We start from the raw sequence: 16,083 nt of genomic DNA, 5'->3' as shown, positions 1-16,083 counted from the left end.
TGTTTTGATTTGCATTTCCCTGATGACTAAGGATGTCTTGAGCAGTTCTTTAAATGTCTTTCAGCCATTTGAGATTCTTTTGATGAGATTCTCGGTTAAGCCCTTTAGCCTGTTTTGTAATTGGATTGTTCATTATTTGGAATTCTAGCTTTTTGAGTTCTTTCTATATTTTGGAGATCAGCCCTCTGTCAGATGTGGGGTTGGTGAAGATCTTTTCTCATTCTGTAGACTTCCCTTTTGTCTTAGGCGGGTCACCAGAGTAGACCAGTCCAGAACATTTACAGGGATACATATGTAAAAATTTTTGCTCTACAAAAGCTTCTCAGTTTCAGGAGGTCCCATTTATTAATTGGTCCCATTTATTAATCTCAGTGTCTGTGCTGCTGGTGCTATATTTAAAAGTGGTCTCCTGTCCAATGGGTTCAAGACTACTTCCTACTTTTTTTTCTGTCAATTTCAGTGTAACTAGATTTATGCTGAGGTCTTTAATCCATTTGGAATTGAGTTTTGTGCATAGCCACAAATACAGATATATTTGCAATCTTCTGCATTTGACATCCAGTTATGCCAGCACCATTTGTTGAAGATGCTTTCTTTTTTTCCGTGGTACAGTTTTGGCTTCTTTGTCGAAAATCATATGTTCATAGGTGTGTGGATTAATGTCAGGGTCATCAATTGGATTCCATTGGTCCATGTGTTGGATTTATGCCAGTACCAAGCTGTTTTTATTACTCTATACTAGAGCTGAGGTCAGGGATCATGATGCCTCCAGAGGTTGTTTTACTGTACAGGATTCTTTTGGCTATTCTGGATTTTTAGTTTTTCCATATGATGCTGAGTATTGTTCTTTCCAGATCTGTGAAGAATTGTGTTAGTATTTTGATGGGGATTGCATTGAATCTGTAGATTGCTTTTGGTAAGATTGTCATTTTACTTTGTTAATCCTGCCTACCCATGAACATGGGAGATCTTTCCATTTTCTGACATCTTCTTCAATTTCTTTTTTCAGGGACTTAAAGTTCTTGTCATATAGGTCCTTCACTTGCTTAGTTAGAGTTACCCCAAGTTATTTTATGTCATTTGTGACTATTGTAAAGGGTGATGTATCTCTGATTTCCTCCTCAGCCTGTTTTTCAATTGTGTATAGGAGGGCTACTGATTTTTTTTGAGTTAATCTTGTATCTTGCTACATTGCTGAAGGTGTTTATAAGCTGTAAGAGTTCCTTGGTCAAATTTTTGGGGTCTCTCGTGTATACTGTCATGTCATGTGCAAATAGAAAAAGCTTGACTTCTTCCTTTCCAATTTGTATCCCCTTGATCTCTTTATGTTGTCTTATTGCTCTGGCTAGAACTTCAAGTACTATATTGAATACATATGGGGAGAGTGGACAGCCTTGCCTTGTTCCTGATTTTAGTGGAATCGCTTTGAATTTCTCTCCATTTAATCTGATGTTGGCTGTTGGCTTGCTGTAATTGCCTTTATTATGTTTAGGTATGTTCCCTGTATTCCTGATATCTCCAAGGTCTTTATCATGAAAGGGTGTTGGATTTTGTTGAATGCCTTTTCAGCAGCTAGTGACATGATCATGTGTTTTTTTTTCTTTGAGTTTGTTTATATGGTGTATTACATTGACAGATTTTCATATGTTGAACCATCTTTGCATCTTTAGGATCAAGCCTACTTGGTCATGGTGGATAATTGTTTTGATGTGTTCCTGGATTCAGTGAGCCAGTATTTTATTGAGTATTTTTGCATCAATGTTCATGAGGCAGATTGATCTATAGTTCTCTTTCTTTGTTGCATCTTTGTGTGGTTTGGGTATCAGGGTCACTCTAGCCTCATAAAAAGAATTTGGTAATGTTCCTTCTGTTTCTATTGTGTGGAACAATTTGAAGAGTATTGGTATTAGCTCTTCTTTGAAAATCTGGTAGAATTCTGCACTGAAACCATCTGATCCTGGGCTTTTTTGGTTGGGAGACTTTTAATGACCTGTTCTATTTCCTTAGGGGTTATTGGTCTATTTAAATAGTTTATCTGGTCTTGAGTTAACTTTGGTATGGGGTACCTATCCAGAAAATCGTCCATTTCTTTCAGATTTTCCAATTTTGTAGAGTACAGGTTTTTGAAGTGTGACCTGATGATTCTCTGGATTTCCTCATTGTCTGTTGTTATGTCCCCCTTTTCACTTCTGATTTTGTGAATTTGGATGCTCTCTCTCTGCTTTTTGGTTAATTTGCATAAGGGCTTATCTACCTTGTTGATTTTCTCAAAGAACCAACTCTTCGTTTCATTGATTCTTTGTATTGTTCTCTTTGTTTCTACTTTATTGATTTCAGCCCTCAATTTGATTATTTCCTGGTGTCTGTTTCTCCTGGGTGAGTTTGCTTCTGCTTGTTCTAGAGCTTTCAGTTGTGCTGAAATTTCTCCAACTTCTTTATGTGGGCGTTTAGTGCTATGAATTTTCCTCTTAGCACTGCTTTCAAGGTGTCCCATAAGTTTGAGAATGTTGTACATTCATTTTCATTGAATTCTAGGAAATCTTTAATTTCTTTCTTTATTTCTTCCTTGACCCATTGGTGATTCAATTGGGCATTATTCAGTTTCCATGAGATTGTATGATTTCTGTAATTTTTGTTGTTGTTGAAGTCTAACTTTATGCCGTGGTGGTCTGATAAGACACAGGAGGTTATTTCAACTTTTTTGTATCTGTTGAGATTTGCTTTGTGACCAAGCATGTGGTCAATTTGGAGAGGGTTCCATGGGGTGATGAAAAGAATGTATATTCTTTTGTGTTAGGGTAGAATATTCTGTAAATATCTATTAAGTCTATTTGAGTCATAATGTCTGTTAGTTCCCTTATTTCTCTGTTAGCTTTCTGTCTGGCAGACCTGTCCATTGGTGAGAGTGGGGTGTTGAAGTTTCCCATTACTAGTGTATGGGGTTTGATGTGCGATTTAAGCTTTTGTAATGTTTCTTTTACGAATGCCAGTGCCCTTGTATTTGGGGCATAAATATTCAGAATTGAGACTTCATCTTGTCGGATTTTTCCTGGGATAAATATGTAGTGTCCTTCCCTATCTCAATTGATGTTAGTTTGAAGTCTATTTTATTAGGTATTAGGATAGCTACACCAGCTTGCTTCTGTAATCCATTTGATTGGAATGCCTTTTCCCAGCCTTTTATTCTGAGGTGGCGTCTGTTTTTGAAGTTGAGGTGTGTTTCTTATATGCAGCAAATGGATGGATCTTGTTTTTCTATCCATTCTGTTAGCCTTTGTCTTTTTATAGGTGAATTGAGACCATTGATATTGATGGATACTAATGACCAGTGATTGTTAATTCCTGTTATTTTTGGTTGGTAGTGTTTTATGTTTTCCTTCTTTGGTATTTGTTGGTATGGGACTATCTCTTGCCTGTGCTTTCATGGGTGTATCTAACTTCCTTAGGTTGGATTTTTCCTTCAAGTACTTTCTGTAGGGCTGGATTTGTGGAGAGATATTGTTTAAATCTGGTCTTGTCATGGAATATTTTGTTTACTCCTTTTATGTTGATTGAGAGTTTTGCTAGGCATAATAGTCTGGGTTGACATCCATGGTCTCTTAGTATCTGCATAACATCTGTCCAGGATCTTGTGGCTTTTAGAGTCTCCATTGAGAAGTCAGGTGTTATACTTATGGGTCTGCCTTTATATGTTACTTGGCCTTTTTCTTTTGCAGCTCTTAATAATTTTTCTTTATTCTGTATGTTTAGTGGTTTGATGATTATGTGGCGAGGGGAGTCTTTTTTTTTTTTTTTGATCCAGCCTATTTGGTGTTCTGTAACCTTTTGTATTTTTATAGGCATTTCCTTTTTAGGTTGGGAAAATTTTCATCTATGATTTTGTTAAATATATTTTCTGTGCCTTTGAGTTGGTATTCTCCTTCTATCCCTATTAGTCTTAGGTTTGGTCTTTTCATGGTATCCCAAATTTCCTGAACATTTTGGGTCATGACGTTATTGGTTTTAGTGTTTTCTTTGATGAAAAGAATAGAAGAAATACTTCTATTGTATCTTCAATGCCAGAGATCCGCTCTTCCATCTCTTGCATTCTGTTGGTTATTCTTGCACGTGTAGTTCCTGTTCATTTACTCAGATTTTCGACTTCCAGCATTACCTCAATTTGTGTCTTCTTTATTGACTCTATTTCAGTTTTGAAATCTTGAACTGGTTCCCTCATTTGTTTAATTGCTTTCTCTTGGCTTTCAAGGGATTTACTGATTTCTTCCCATTTTTTGTTCGACTTTTCCTCGACTTCTTTTTTTATTTCCTCTTTTAAGATCTCTAATATCTTCTTAAAGTCATTTTTATGGTAGATATCTTCCGTTTTTATGGTTTTGATTGTATTTTTGCACTGGCATCTACCCATCTCTTTCTCCACTTGGTGCAAGTGGTGTCTGTATCTGAGAGAGCCTCTCTTGGTCTGATTAATACTCTTGATCCAGTGGGAGCTCTTGGTCTAGTCTATGCTGATGAACTTTTTGTCTCACGATCAGCTTAGTCCAACTGGCGCTAGTGGGCTCTGTCTCAGGGAGCAGCTGCAGTCTTACCATGTGGTAGATGGTGGTAGTGTGACCTGTGTGCAGGATGTCTGCCTGTCTACTGGACTCTTAGCCCAGTTGGGTGCTGGCAGGCTCTATCTCAGAAAACAGCTGCAGTCTCAGAGGGTGGGTGGGATTTGAGGAGGTGGGGCTTTGGTTACAGGGTCTGATGGGGGATGGGAGTAGTCTGACCTGTGTGCAGGAGGTCTGCCTGCCACCTGGCCTGAAACTGGAACTCCAATGGGTGAGGGTGTAGGGGCATAGGGTTGTGCCCCTTGACCCAAAGCCTAAGGGGTGGGACATGTTTTCGGGTATGAGGATAAAGACTCACCTCTTAGTCCAGCCAGGTGCTGGCAGGCTCTGTCTCAGGGAACAATTGCAGTCTCAGAGGGTGTGTCCTGACTGTTTCCTTAAGGTGACCCTTTTCCATCCATATTTCCACAACATTGTCAGACCAGACATGTCACTTGAATTGTAGTGTCTACATATGAGAGGCAATAAACTACACCTTGCTCTCTGAGACTCAATGGAATTTCATCAATGTTTGATACTTCATGTCTCTGAGATTTAATATTTTCTTACAGAATGTAGAACAAGTCTTCCTTCTGAATCCCAGTTTGTGGAATCAGCATGGTTTTTGTGATATACTTTATGTTACAAAGAAGTTCTTGTGTGATTTGTCCTTAAAAAATTTTACATATGTATCCCTGTAAATGGTCTTATGATTACAAGAACTTATGGAAGAAAAATGTGGCCAGATTAATGAGTTTGATTTTTCACCCTAAAAAGGTCTTTCTGAGATAGCCTTATTGTCCACCTGTATATTTCTTGACAAACATTATTGTTGGTTTAATTACACAGGATTAGGGCATGTGTCCCCACTAGCACTGTGATTTGGATTCTGCTGCCTAAACTGCTTGAACACTGATTCTCTATCTTACTCATAATACACTAACTTGTTATTGCAATTACTCATGTTGTGGGGACAGCCAAACATAAAATTATTTTTGTTGCATCTTCATAATTGTAATTTTGATACTTTGATGAATTGTAATATAAATAGCTTATTGCAGGATATAGGATTGCCTGTGTACGGGTCACTTGGCCTCCAAAGCAGTTGAGACCCACAGGTTGAGAACAAGTGCATTTTAATGTTGGATTACACACATATGCCACGATGGGCATCAAAAACTGAACCTTTGATTTTATTTGGTGTGTGTGATTTTTTCATTTTGTTGTCTTTAGAAAAGCTCTCATGTAGGCAAGGGTGGCATGGAACACACTATGTAGCAAAGAAGGACTGAACTTATGATCCTCCTGACCACATCTCCCAGGTGCTATGATGCAGGAATGCTCCATGCCATCAGGATATCTCATTGTTATTAGCTGAATTCTGTTTTCTGACACTCACATGTACAGGTCTTAACCCCCAAACCTAGGATATGACCTTGTTTAGAAACATATGGAAAACTGTGGTTCTATTCCAAAATTCTCTAATCCCACAAAGGCTACAATCTCTAAACATGAAAAGGCTAAGAAATCCCCACAACCTCAGTCCAGGAATCTTCAATACTAAAATCTTGAGAGACTAAATCCCCCCAATGTACAAGTCTCATGAGGAAAATAAAAAGACTGGGGAACATATCATAAGGAAAGGGATCAGAAAGCCAAATGCTGGGGAAAGGATCAGCCTCAAGGTATGCCAACAATAAGAACTTCAAAGTGGCCAGGTGGAGATGGCATACCCCTTTAATCCCAGCACAGTGGGAGACAGAGCCAGGCAAATCCCTTTGAGTTTGAGTCCAGCCTGGTCTACAGAGCAAGACCGAGGACAGTCTCTAAAACTACAAGGAGAAACCCTGTCTTGAAAAAACAAAAACAAAAACAAAAAAAGAACTTCAACGTCAAAATGTATAAATTGTATTGGTATTCATGTCAGCTCATTCTGTATTTTAATAAATTGAAGGCTCCTGGTGGCTAGCTGTAAGGCTGTACTACATACATCAGGGGAATATCATGGTTTGCCACAACATGTCTACAGGTTACTTGAACTCAGCTAGGCTTCAACCTGGAAGTCACCAACACATACACAGATGCCAACATCTCAATCAGCCTGTGCTTGTCTTCAACGCTGCACAGAATCCTGTTTTACAATATACATATTAGTCCTTTTTCCTTTCTGTAAGATACTTTTTAGAGTTCATTCATTGAAAACATTTGCCAATTGCCTTCTATTTGTCATTATGTGAGGTCAGCATCCACACAGCTCCCTCTATTCCATAAGTTTCTAGGGACCTGTGGTTAGAGCTATGAAGATTACAGTGGGACTATAAGGGAACTGATAAAGATGGCTCCCTTGAGCCACTGTGAGCAACTGAAGCTTTTTACTCTACATCAGGACCCTGTCCAACCTGTGGGGGCACATTCTTGAACATTAAGCAGTAATCACTCATAGCATGGGAGATGGCTGAGAGGGCAATGCATTTACATTGCAAGCCTGAGACTTGGGATTGAAACTTTAATGGGGTACCAAAGTCAGAGGGAATGGCAGGGCACTGACATGAACCTGTAGAGATAAGGGCTACAGAGCAGAGAATATTTGGAATCTGTAGTACCAGACATACTTATGTACAAAGCTCCTAACAAGAAAGACACTGTCTCAACCAAGGCAAAAATAAAGAACTGACAACACAGTCCTCTATTGTCCACTCGTGCTGTGGAACTGAGACCAAAAAAAGCAGACAAAAACTCACAAAATCACAAGCACAGGCCACACAAAATATTCATGAGAGGCAATTGTATTACAATTCTATTCATTTATTTAATATTTATCAGGCAGAAATTATAAGCAATTTAAGGCTTTGGAAAAATATTACTTAACATAAAACAGACTCATCTTCTTTATCCACAAAGACAGATGGAACAATCCAGAAGTTACAAGTCATGTCTTCAATGGTTACTTGCTGTTTAGAAGCTACATGCTTCTTCATCTACAGATGAAACAGTAAGCTGGAGCCCTGCTATTATCTGGTGAGGAAGGTACACAGTTCAGTCTGCTTTGTGGCAATTCCTCCGGTGACGGTGGTATGTGGATGACTGGCGGAAGCTACGGTTACACAGGGAGCAGGTGTAGGGCTTCTCTCCTGTGTGAATCCTCTCATGAGCTTTCAGATTGGTTTGATTGCTGAAAGACTTTCCACATGTACTACATTCGAAAGGTTTATTTTCCTGGTGTATGACCTTATGTACTCTCAGGTCTGAGCGAGTATAGAAGCCCTTATGACATGTTTTACAGACAAATGACTTTTGCTTCTTGTGTATTCTCTGGTGGGCGGCAAGTCTACTGGGATATTGAAAGGTTCTGGGACATTCCTCACATTTGTATGTCTTTGAGTCTCTGAGGGGTCTCTTTTGACGACCCCCACGTGTGGAGCTTGCATCAGGATTCTGGCAGTCTTCTGTCTGCTCTGGACTGGAAGTAATCTCTGGTTGTACCTCCATAGGAACATCTTCAGAAGAAGTTCCTCTATGAAATTCTTCCTGGTACCTAGAGGTGACTTGACTTGTTCTGCTTAAATCCAGAGGATTTCCATCAGAAACACTTCTGTCTTTAGGTTCATTAAACTGAACTTGTTGGATAAGGGAAAGGAAGTCCATCTCATTTCCAGGACGACTATCCCCATCATTTACATCACTATTACTCCAGCCATTGTTTTGGCTATCTTCCCAGTCTTCATGTCCTGTGGAAATAAGACAGTCTATGAAACTGTGCCCAAGAAAAGATCCCGACACAACACCCTTCCTCTGTGCAGCTTCCTGACACTTACCTGTCGTCAATAACATGTCTTGGGGGTTGACAAGGGTGTCCTTGCGCTCTCTTGTATTGAACTTCTTGCTGATTGCTGCTCTTTCAGAAGGTTGATGGTTTCTTCTAAAGACATGTTCTTAGAAAAGAGGGCTTCCTGCCCCTGCATGGAGGTGTGAACCTATAAACAAAGCCAGAGGACCATTGCCAATGAATCTGTGGATTTGTGGATGAGTAAAAACCTGTCCTCTAACTGATTGCACGGGATCACTGAACTAAGAGTTAGGTCATTTGTCTATCTCTCATCTCTAATGGTGTTATTCTATCATTCACAAGTTATGTTTTCTAAAGTCCTTATTCACAATGTATTTGCAAGTGTTGAGTCACAGTACCAAGGGAAAAGGTAAGGTTAGGTTTCTGCAATGTCTAGCCACAACATTTTCTTCACCTGGTCAATGCATTGAACAAGAAAATGTATTCTTGTTCCAATTCAGAAAATAAAGACTTACTCCATCAAAAAAGGCTTCTCATTTTTTTCCAAGGACTGTCCCCATTCCACCCAATCTAGGTCAACTATAATGAAATAGCTGGTTTACTGAGAAGACACCAAGGCGAGGTAGGACATATCAAGGACGGAGGTAGTCTGGAGATCGAGAAGACCCAAAGGAGCCTGTAAAAATTCTGACATAGACTTGCCTGTGGGTCTTGCACCTCTAGGGCCTCTTCTGTTAATTGATGGGTGTTATCAGTTCTAATATTTTTTTTCTGTTTAACAAAGAGTTGTATGGCTAGTGTTTCTCTGTATCTCCTTAATTTGTAGCTCCTTATTTTTCCTCCTTCTCTTGCACCCAGGATCTATAGTTATTAATCAGTGCCCAGAACCCTTAACATTTCTGTATTCTTTGTCTGAAAAATGGCTGCTATGCTAGAAGCTCCTTATTCAGCCTTTGATTAGTAATAGTTAGTTTTTTTCTGAAATTCTTAGGATGTCTACAGTAACTGTGTAATTGATGTCCTTTTGGTGTCCTGGTGTCATATTGGCAATTGTAACTTTCTGCTTTCATGTGCATGACTCTGACATTTTCATTCCCAGATAGCTGAGGATTTCCCATCCCCCACTTATGGCCATTAGTCTGTCAGTGGTCCCTATCTCTTCCACTGTCACTTCACTTTGCTGTGGGAGTGGGTTGTATTTCCAATACCTATATTTTTGATTGCTAAATTTAACTACTAACTCTAGATAAAAACCTTTGGTTGATGATGCCCCTAGTATCATAGCTCTATTTCTAAGGGATGTTGTTTTCTATTTTTAAGTCCTTAATACAACTTACATCTGACTGAAACCCTTCTAACACATATATTGTCTCCACCTAAACATGCTGTCTCTGCTGTTAGGAACGTGACAGCATTTTATTTGGAATTCAGTTTCAATTATGAAATGATCAGTTTAAAACAAAATCAAAGGAGTGAAATGTGGGATAAAATAAACTGAAATGACAACTTGTGCTTAGAGTAAAAACCTGAAATAAAAATCAGGGTGTGGTGGTGGACAGCTTTAATCCAGTACTTGAAGTGCTGGGAAAATATAATTCCTCTGAATCCTACTCAAGCCAGTTGAACAAAAGTCATTCCCAAATGGGAAAAAAATACCTAAAGAAGCAACGAAACAAGCCAACTAATATCCAAATTTAAAAGTTTAAGGCAATAAGAAGTTATTTCAACCATGACATTTAGAAATGGACTTTTCTTAGGGGTGTGTTGGTGTTGAATACTCATTTAATAGCCACATTTCAGCATCAGAAATCATATTCTACATTCCTGCACATTGAGTTTTTTACATAGGAACTTAATAGCATGTAGTAGACAATTTAGAAAACCATTAAGCCAATTAGATCCCCAGTTTCCACAGCCCAGGTCCTGGAATAACAGACTAGGTCTGAGAGCCAGAATTTTAAGTGTGTGCTGCAATTCCAACTAAATACTCATAATTCCAATATAAAATCACCTACCTAAATGAGCCATCTTCCAATCCCAGTTAGGGTCTCTATTCTAAACCCTTACAAGCTTTGCTCAAATATCATCTCCCAGTCTCTCTATCACCATGTAAAGAATCTAAATATAATTGTATCAGTCAAAAGAGCCATGAGCTTCTTAAACTTAAATTCTCATTAAATTTATATCACATTTACAGTAGTAAATAATCTCCATTGTAAATAATTGTTGGAATGGGACAGACTCACATATAAAATAACTACATCTTCTTACTTTTCGCCAAATATAAATGACTGTCTTGATTGATAACTTAACCATCTCTCAACCAAGGTACTCACCATGATGGGAGGCTTCAAGCACTCATCAGTCAGATCCTCCATGAATCTCCCCAGGTTTCTGCCATTTGATTCCCACTTCTCTTTCAAGACAGACTTGTCCTTGTAGTGCCCAGTTTTGAGAAACTCAGCCAAGACCAGCTGAGAAATCATCTGCTCCTTGCTACGCTTTTCTGGCTTCAACCAGGAGGTAAACCACTTCCACATTGCTTGCAGTTCCTGCTTTGCACAGTAACCATTGTCATTTGTGGGAAAGTTGAGCTGAGCAGTTGAGAAGTTACAGATATCTTCTTCCCACTGTAGAGAAGTATCCTGGCTTGGAAGGGAGTTCCTGTTGTCTAATACAAGGCCACTTTCTGGTGACTGGGGTTTAAAGGAGTTGTTGTGCTGGAAGCCATTCTGTTGAGACTCCTCAAAAAATTCAACTTTCTCAGTCAAGTATCTCTCTTGTGACTTGATGATCTATTTAAGAAAGTTGTGAATATGTTAAAGCTATAAATTAAACTTGACATAATTAAATAACAACAACTAAGAGTCTTATCACAGATGGTTTCTATCTTATTGAGGATTTACTATTGCTGTGAAAGACACCATAACCACAGCAACTCTAATAAAGGAAATACTTCATTTTGGTGGCTCACTTACATTTCAGAGGTTCAGTCCCTCATTTTGGGGAGCATGGCCTCAGAAAGTCAGAGGTGGTGCTAGAGCTGAGACTGATACACAGTACATCAACAGATATACTCTTACACATTGATTGAAGCTTGAGAAAAAGACCTCAAATCCAACCTCAATAGTGACTCAATTACTCCAGATGGTGTGATCCACACTAAAGGTGTGCCCTCCACATCACGGTCTGGATTAAAGGCGTGTTTCATTCAATCTTCTACAACAAGGCCACACCTCCTAAGAGTGCCACTCCCTATGAGTTTATGGGTCCCAGATACATTGCAATAACCACAGTTCCATTATTTCTTGACACTAAATACTTCAACAGAGTCCTACACAATTTATTCTAGAGACCAGAACAAAGAGATGTAGATGTGAGTGTAACAGTCCATGACTCATCAGAGAGAAACAACCTGGGTTGAAGATGGGATGACCTGAAGGAAGAGAACAGCAAGGTGTTCAGTAGCACAGGGCTATCTGTTCCTTCCCTATAAAACGTGAAGTTGATCTCTGCATCCAGATCCCTCAGTAGTTGGATGAGGTTTCTAGCACGACAATTAGGGTGTTTGGCCATCCCATCACCAGAGTAGGTCAGTTCAGACTGTCTCTCGACCATTGCCAGCAGTCTGTTGTGGGGGTATCTTTGTGGATTTCTGTGGGCCTCTCTAGCACTCTGTTTCTTCCTATTCTCATGTGGTCTTCATTTACCATGGTCTCCTATTCCTTGTTCTCCCTCTCTGTTGTTGATCCAGCTGGGATCTCCCACTCACCCAAGCTCTCTTTGCCTCGACCCTCGCCCTTCACTACCCCCACTCATGTCCAGGCTGTTCATGTAGATCTCATTCCATTTCTCTGTCATTGGGCGATCCCTGTGTCTTTCTTGGGGTCCTGTTTTCCAGGTAGCCTGCCTGGTGATGTGAGTAGATCCATGACTAGGCCCCAGGTGGATCTCTGGGAGTCCAATTAACGAGAATGAGGAGGGTTTATATGAGCGAGAATTGTTGAGACCAAGGTCGGATAAAGCACAGAGACAAATAGCCAAACAAACGGAAACACATGAAATATGAACCAATGGCTGAGGGGTCACCAACTGGATCAGGCCCTCTGAGTGGGTGAGACAGTTGATTGGCCTGATCTGTTTGGGAGGCATCCAGGCAGTGGCACCGGGTCCTGTGCTCACTGCATGAGTCAGCTGTTTGAAACCTGGGGCCTATGCAGGGTCCCTTGGCTCGGCCTGGGAGGAGGGGACTGGACCTACCTGGACTGAGTCCACCAGGTTGATCTCAGTCTGTGGGGAAGGCTTTGCCCTGGAGGAGATTGGAATGGGGGGGCGGGCTGGGGTGAAGGGGAGGGGATGGAGGGGGGAGAACAAGGGAATCTGTGGCTGATATGTAGAACTGAATTGTATTGCAAAATAAAAATTAATAAAAAAAAGGTGAAGTTGTAGTTGCTGAACTTCAAATATTAAGATTCACCCTTGTCTCCCATTCTAAAGAGCCACAAAGCTAAACTTTCATAAGAAAAACTTTGAAACTGAATGACCAACAACCTTTAACTCACAGGACAGCCAAGACAAGTCTATAAAAAAAGCATATTGCTATCCTTCAGAATTTTAATGGTTAAACCCTTAATCAGAAAGGTAGAAAGGACCACACTACATCTTTGAGATCTCCCAAAATTGTGAAGCAGCATCTCCCAAACCCCACAAATATTCACAAAACACACATACTCAAGCAACAAAGAAGTCAAATGTTCCTATTCTACAGTTACTTGTCTCTACAGTGAATTTCTCCAGTGATTCCAGCTGGCACTAGGAGCCGATGTGTCTCCAGGTCACTGCTCTTCTTCATCTGAGGTTCTGTTCAAGTTGAGTTCCTTTTATAGTGCCTGGCTTCAGTGATTCAATCTGAGATGCCAATCATTTGATAATAAGATTGGACCACACCTCCTGCTTGTGGGTGTGGCAGTCAACACTTCCATCCTAGCATTCAGTAAGTGGACTGAAGGGTCTCCAGTCCCAGAACAGCCTGGTAGTATATGAAGACCAGTGAAAAGCCTCACTGGAGCAGAAAAAAAACAAGCTAACCAAATGGGAAAGACACTTGCCCCTCTGATTGAATTACACATGGAATCCTCCCTCAACCCCCAGCTCTGCATCTCTATGCAATCATGGATTATGCCATGGAAGGAGAACACATCCAAAGCAAGCATAGTCAGTCATTGCAGTGAAAGGGGACAGTAACACGCTGAAAGGAATTATAAAGATTGTCATTCACCTACTATGACTTCTGACATACAGCTCATTCCAAACTGGTTAAAAATTTCTGATATCCAGAGGGTTTGGAATTCAAATGGTGTAGTGAACAATGTAAAGCCTTGGCAGTAGAATGAGACACACAGGGAGAAGAGCCTATGAGGTGTCTGAAGCACAACAAAGAAAAGAGAGCCTTTTTTGGGCTCATCTCTAGGGACAAATGAAGGTGTTTGACTTGTTTTACATGATGTACCATAGGTATGTGAGGAGGATTGTAGTTTAGGGTGGAATTAAAATGTATATACAAAATGAATATTTTCCTATGGTGATATTTTAATTGTGCTGAAAAGTGATTTTATTTGTATGTTAATAGATAAAGTTTTCATGGAGATCAGAGGTCATAGGGAGCCTGGAACAGAAATCAGGCATTAGTAGACCAAGCCTTTAATCCGATGACATGGCAGGCAGAGTCTCTGTGTGGTCAAGGACACAGTCAAGCCTGGTGACACAAGCCTTTAATCCCAGTACCAACCATAGAGACCTGGATGTCTGTATAGACAGACAGTGACTAGGAAGACATGTGGCTGGTCTTAGAGTCAATGAGAAGGCGGAACAGGAAAGTAATAAAAGTGCAGGTTAGGGAGGATGAAGCTCTCTGGTGTAGGAAACTACAACTTGATGGTAAGCTAAAGGGTAGTCAGTGGTTCTTCACTAATTCTCTGATCTCTTCGGTTATTACCCCAATATTTGGCTCTGTGTTTCTTATTTATTAAGACTGTTTAGAAATTTGTCTACATTTTCCTGTCTTTTTTTCTTTGCTTTTCTAATTTGTTGGTGTTTGCTTGTTTTTGCAAATGGCTGCCTTGTCAGCCAGGTCTACTCACAAACTCATTAGGTTGTAGACAATGATCTTGCACTACAATTCTATGGCTTCAAAGTCCTCAGTGCTGGGGGCCCAGAGCTGTCTCACTACTTCAAGAATCCATTTTGGTTTTCTGTCTGTTCTTTACTGTCTTGTTGTTGCTGCTGTTCTGATGGTTTTTTGTTTGTTTGTTTGTTTGTTTGTTTTAGTTTTTTAAGGTATGATCATTTATTTGTTACCCTTAAAGACTTATTTTTGACTGGACTCAGACTTAGAAGTAGAAGCTCTCAGAGAGGACAGCCTACGTCTCTTGGCGATCTGTTCCTGGCGCTTTTCTTTGGCTTCCTTCATTCTCTTGGCCAAAAGTTTAGCATATTCTGCAGCCTCCTTCTTGTTTTTCTCGGTTCGTTGTTTCTTTAGGGAAATAAGATGGCGTTTGTGTTGCAGGACACGTGGAGTAACAAGACGCTGAATCTTGGGTGCTTTGGTCCTGGGCTTCTTACCTTCTTTGTTTAACGGCTTTCTGCCCGTGTATTGGTGGTGAGCATCTTCTTTAAAGAGATTAAAAAGCTTTCAGATTCTGCTAGCTCTTTTGAGTGCCAACCGACGAGGCACAGTAGTATCTGTCAGTCCAGGAATATCCTTCTCTCCTTTTTTTACAATAACCAGGTTGAGAACACTGAGATTGGCATCCAAGATGCATCCTCAAACAGATTTGCGCTTCCTTTCTCCAGTTCTCCTTGGTCTATAACAAGAATGCCACTTACTCAACAGCAGGCACACTCTGCTGTGGGTCAACAAGCCTTGCTTCATGGGAAAACCTTGTTTGTCAGTCCCGCCACTGATTCGGACCACGTAGCCCTTCCACTATTCACCCAGGGCGTCAGGAGCCACTTCTGTGGCCATGTGCTCGCTTCTCGTAGAACGTGCGAAGCTTGCGCTCATCATCCACTTCCATGAGTTTCTGACAGCCGGTGGCAGGGAAGGAGATATTCAGCTTCATCTTGACACAGCGGAATGCCTAGGAGGAGCCAAGAAAAAGAGACCACTGTTCTGTTTTCTAAAACATTGTCTCACTATGTATCCGTGGCTGTACTGTAACTACTATGTAGTCCCGTTTAATTTCAAACTCACAAATGCTTGCTCTGGGATTAAAGTGCAGGGATTAAAGGCTTGTGTCATTATGAATGAATTTCTCCAAGCATGCTGATTGTTAGGTTGAATTGTTTCCCCTGAGGAAACAATTAAGGCAGAGTCTCTGTGTGGTCTTAATTATTAAGACTGTTTAGAAATTTGTCTACATTTTCCTGTCTTTTTTTCTTTGCTTTTCTAATTTGTTGGTGTTTGCTTGTTTTTGCAAATGGCTGCCTTGTTAGCCAGGTCTACTCACAAACTCATTAGGTTGTAGACAATGATCTTGCACTACAATTCTATGGCTTCAAAGTCCTCAGTGCTGGGGGCCCAGAGCTGTCTCACTACTTCAAGAATCCATTTTGGTTTTTTGTCTGTTCTATACTGTCTTGTTGTTGCTGCTGTTCTGATGTTTTTTTGTTTGTTTGTTTGTTTGTTTTAGTTTTTTAAGGTATGAT

General features: G+C 40.2%; 1 protein-coding gene and 1 pseudogene across 1 annotated transcript; both read right to left on the bottom strand.

The window, feature by feature from the left end:
• Positions 1-7,625: 7,625 nt before the first annotated feature.
• On the bottom strand, positions 7,626-11,587 carry LOC131904242 (zinc finger and SCAN domain-containing protein 4-like). The gene is made up of 4 exons (XM_059255310.1): positions 11,519-11,587; positions 10,713-11,171; positions 8,467-8,563; positions 7,626-8,317 (listed from the first exon to the last, which is right to left on the bottom strand). The coding sequence occupies exons 1-4, from the start codon at positions 11,585-11,587 to the stop codon at positions 7,626-7,628; spliced, it is 1,317 nt and encodes a 438-aa protein (XP_059111293.1).
• A 3,124-nt stretch (positions 11,588-14,711) lies between these two features.
• Positions 14,712-15,497, bottom strand: LOC131902722 (small ribosomal subunit protein eS6-like; annotated as a pseudogene).
• Between the last annotated feature and the right edge of the window lie 586 nt (positions 15,498-16,083).

The sequence above is a fragment of the Peromyscus eremicus genome, chromosome 1, assembly GCF_949786415.1.
Source record: "Peromyscus eremicus chromosome 1, PerEre_H2_v1, whole genome shotgun sequence".
Lineage (NCBI taxonomy): Eukaryota > Metazoa > Chordata > Mammalia > Rodentia > Cricetidae > Peromyscus > Peromyscus eremicus.
The sequence above is the reverse complement of the archived record's forward strand: the minus strand, read 5'-3'. Positions and strand labels throughout refer to the sequence as shown.

Coding starts and splice junctions, on each gene's coding strand:
- LOC131904242 (XM_059255310.1), bottom strand. CDS start 11,587: ATGAAACACGCCTTTAATCCAGACCGTGATGTGGAGGGCACACCTTTA. Junction 11,172..11,518: donor TGTGGATCACACCATCTGGA/GTAATTGAGTCA, acceptor TTTCTTAAATAG/ATCATCAAGTCACAAGAGAG. Junction 8,318..8,466: donor AGAGCAGCAATCAGCAAGAA/GTTCAATACAAG, acceptor TTATTTCCACAG/GACATGAAGACTGGGAAGAT.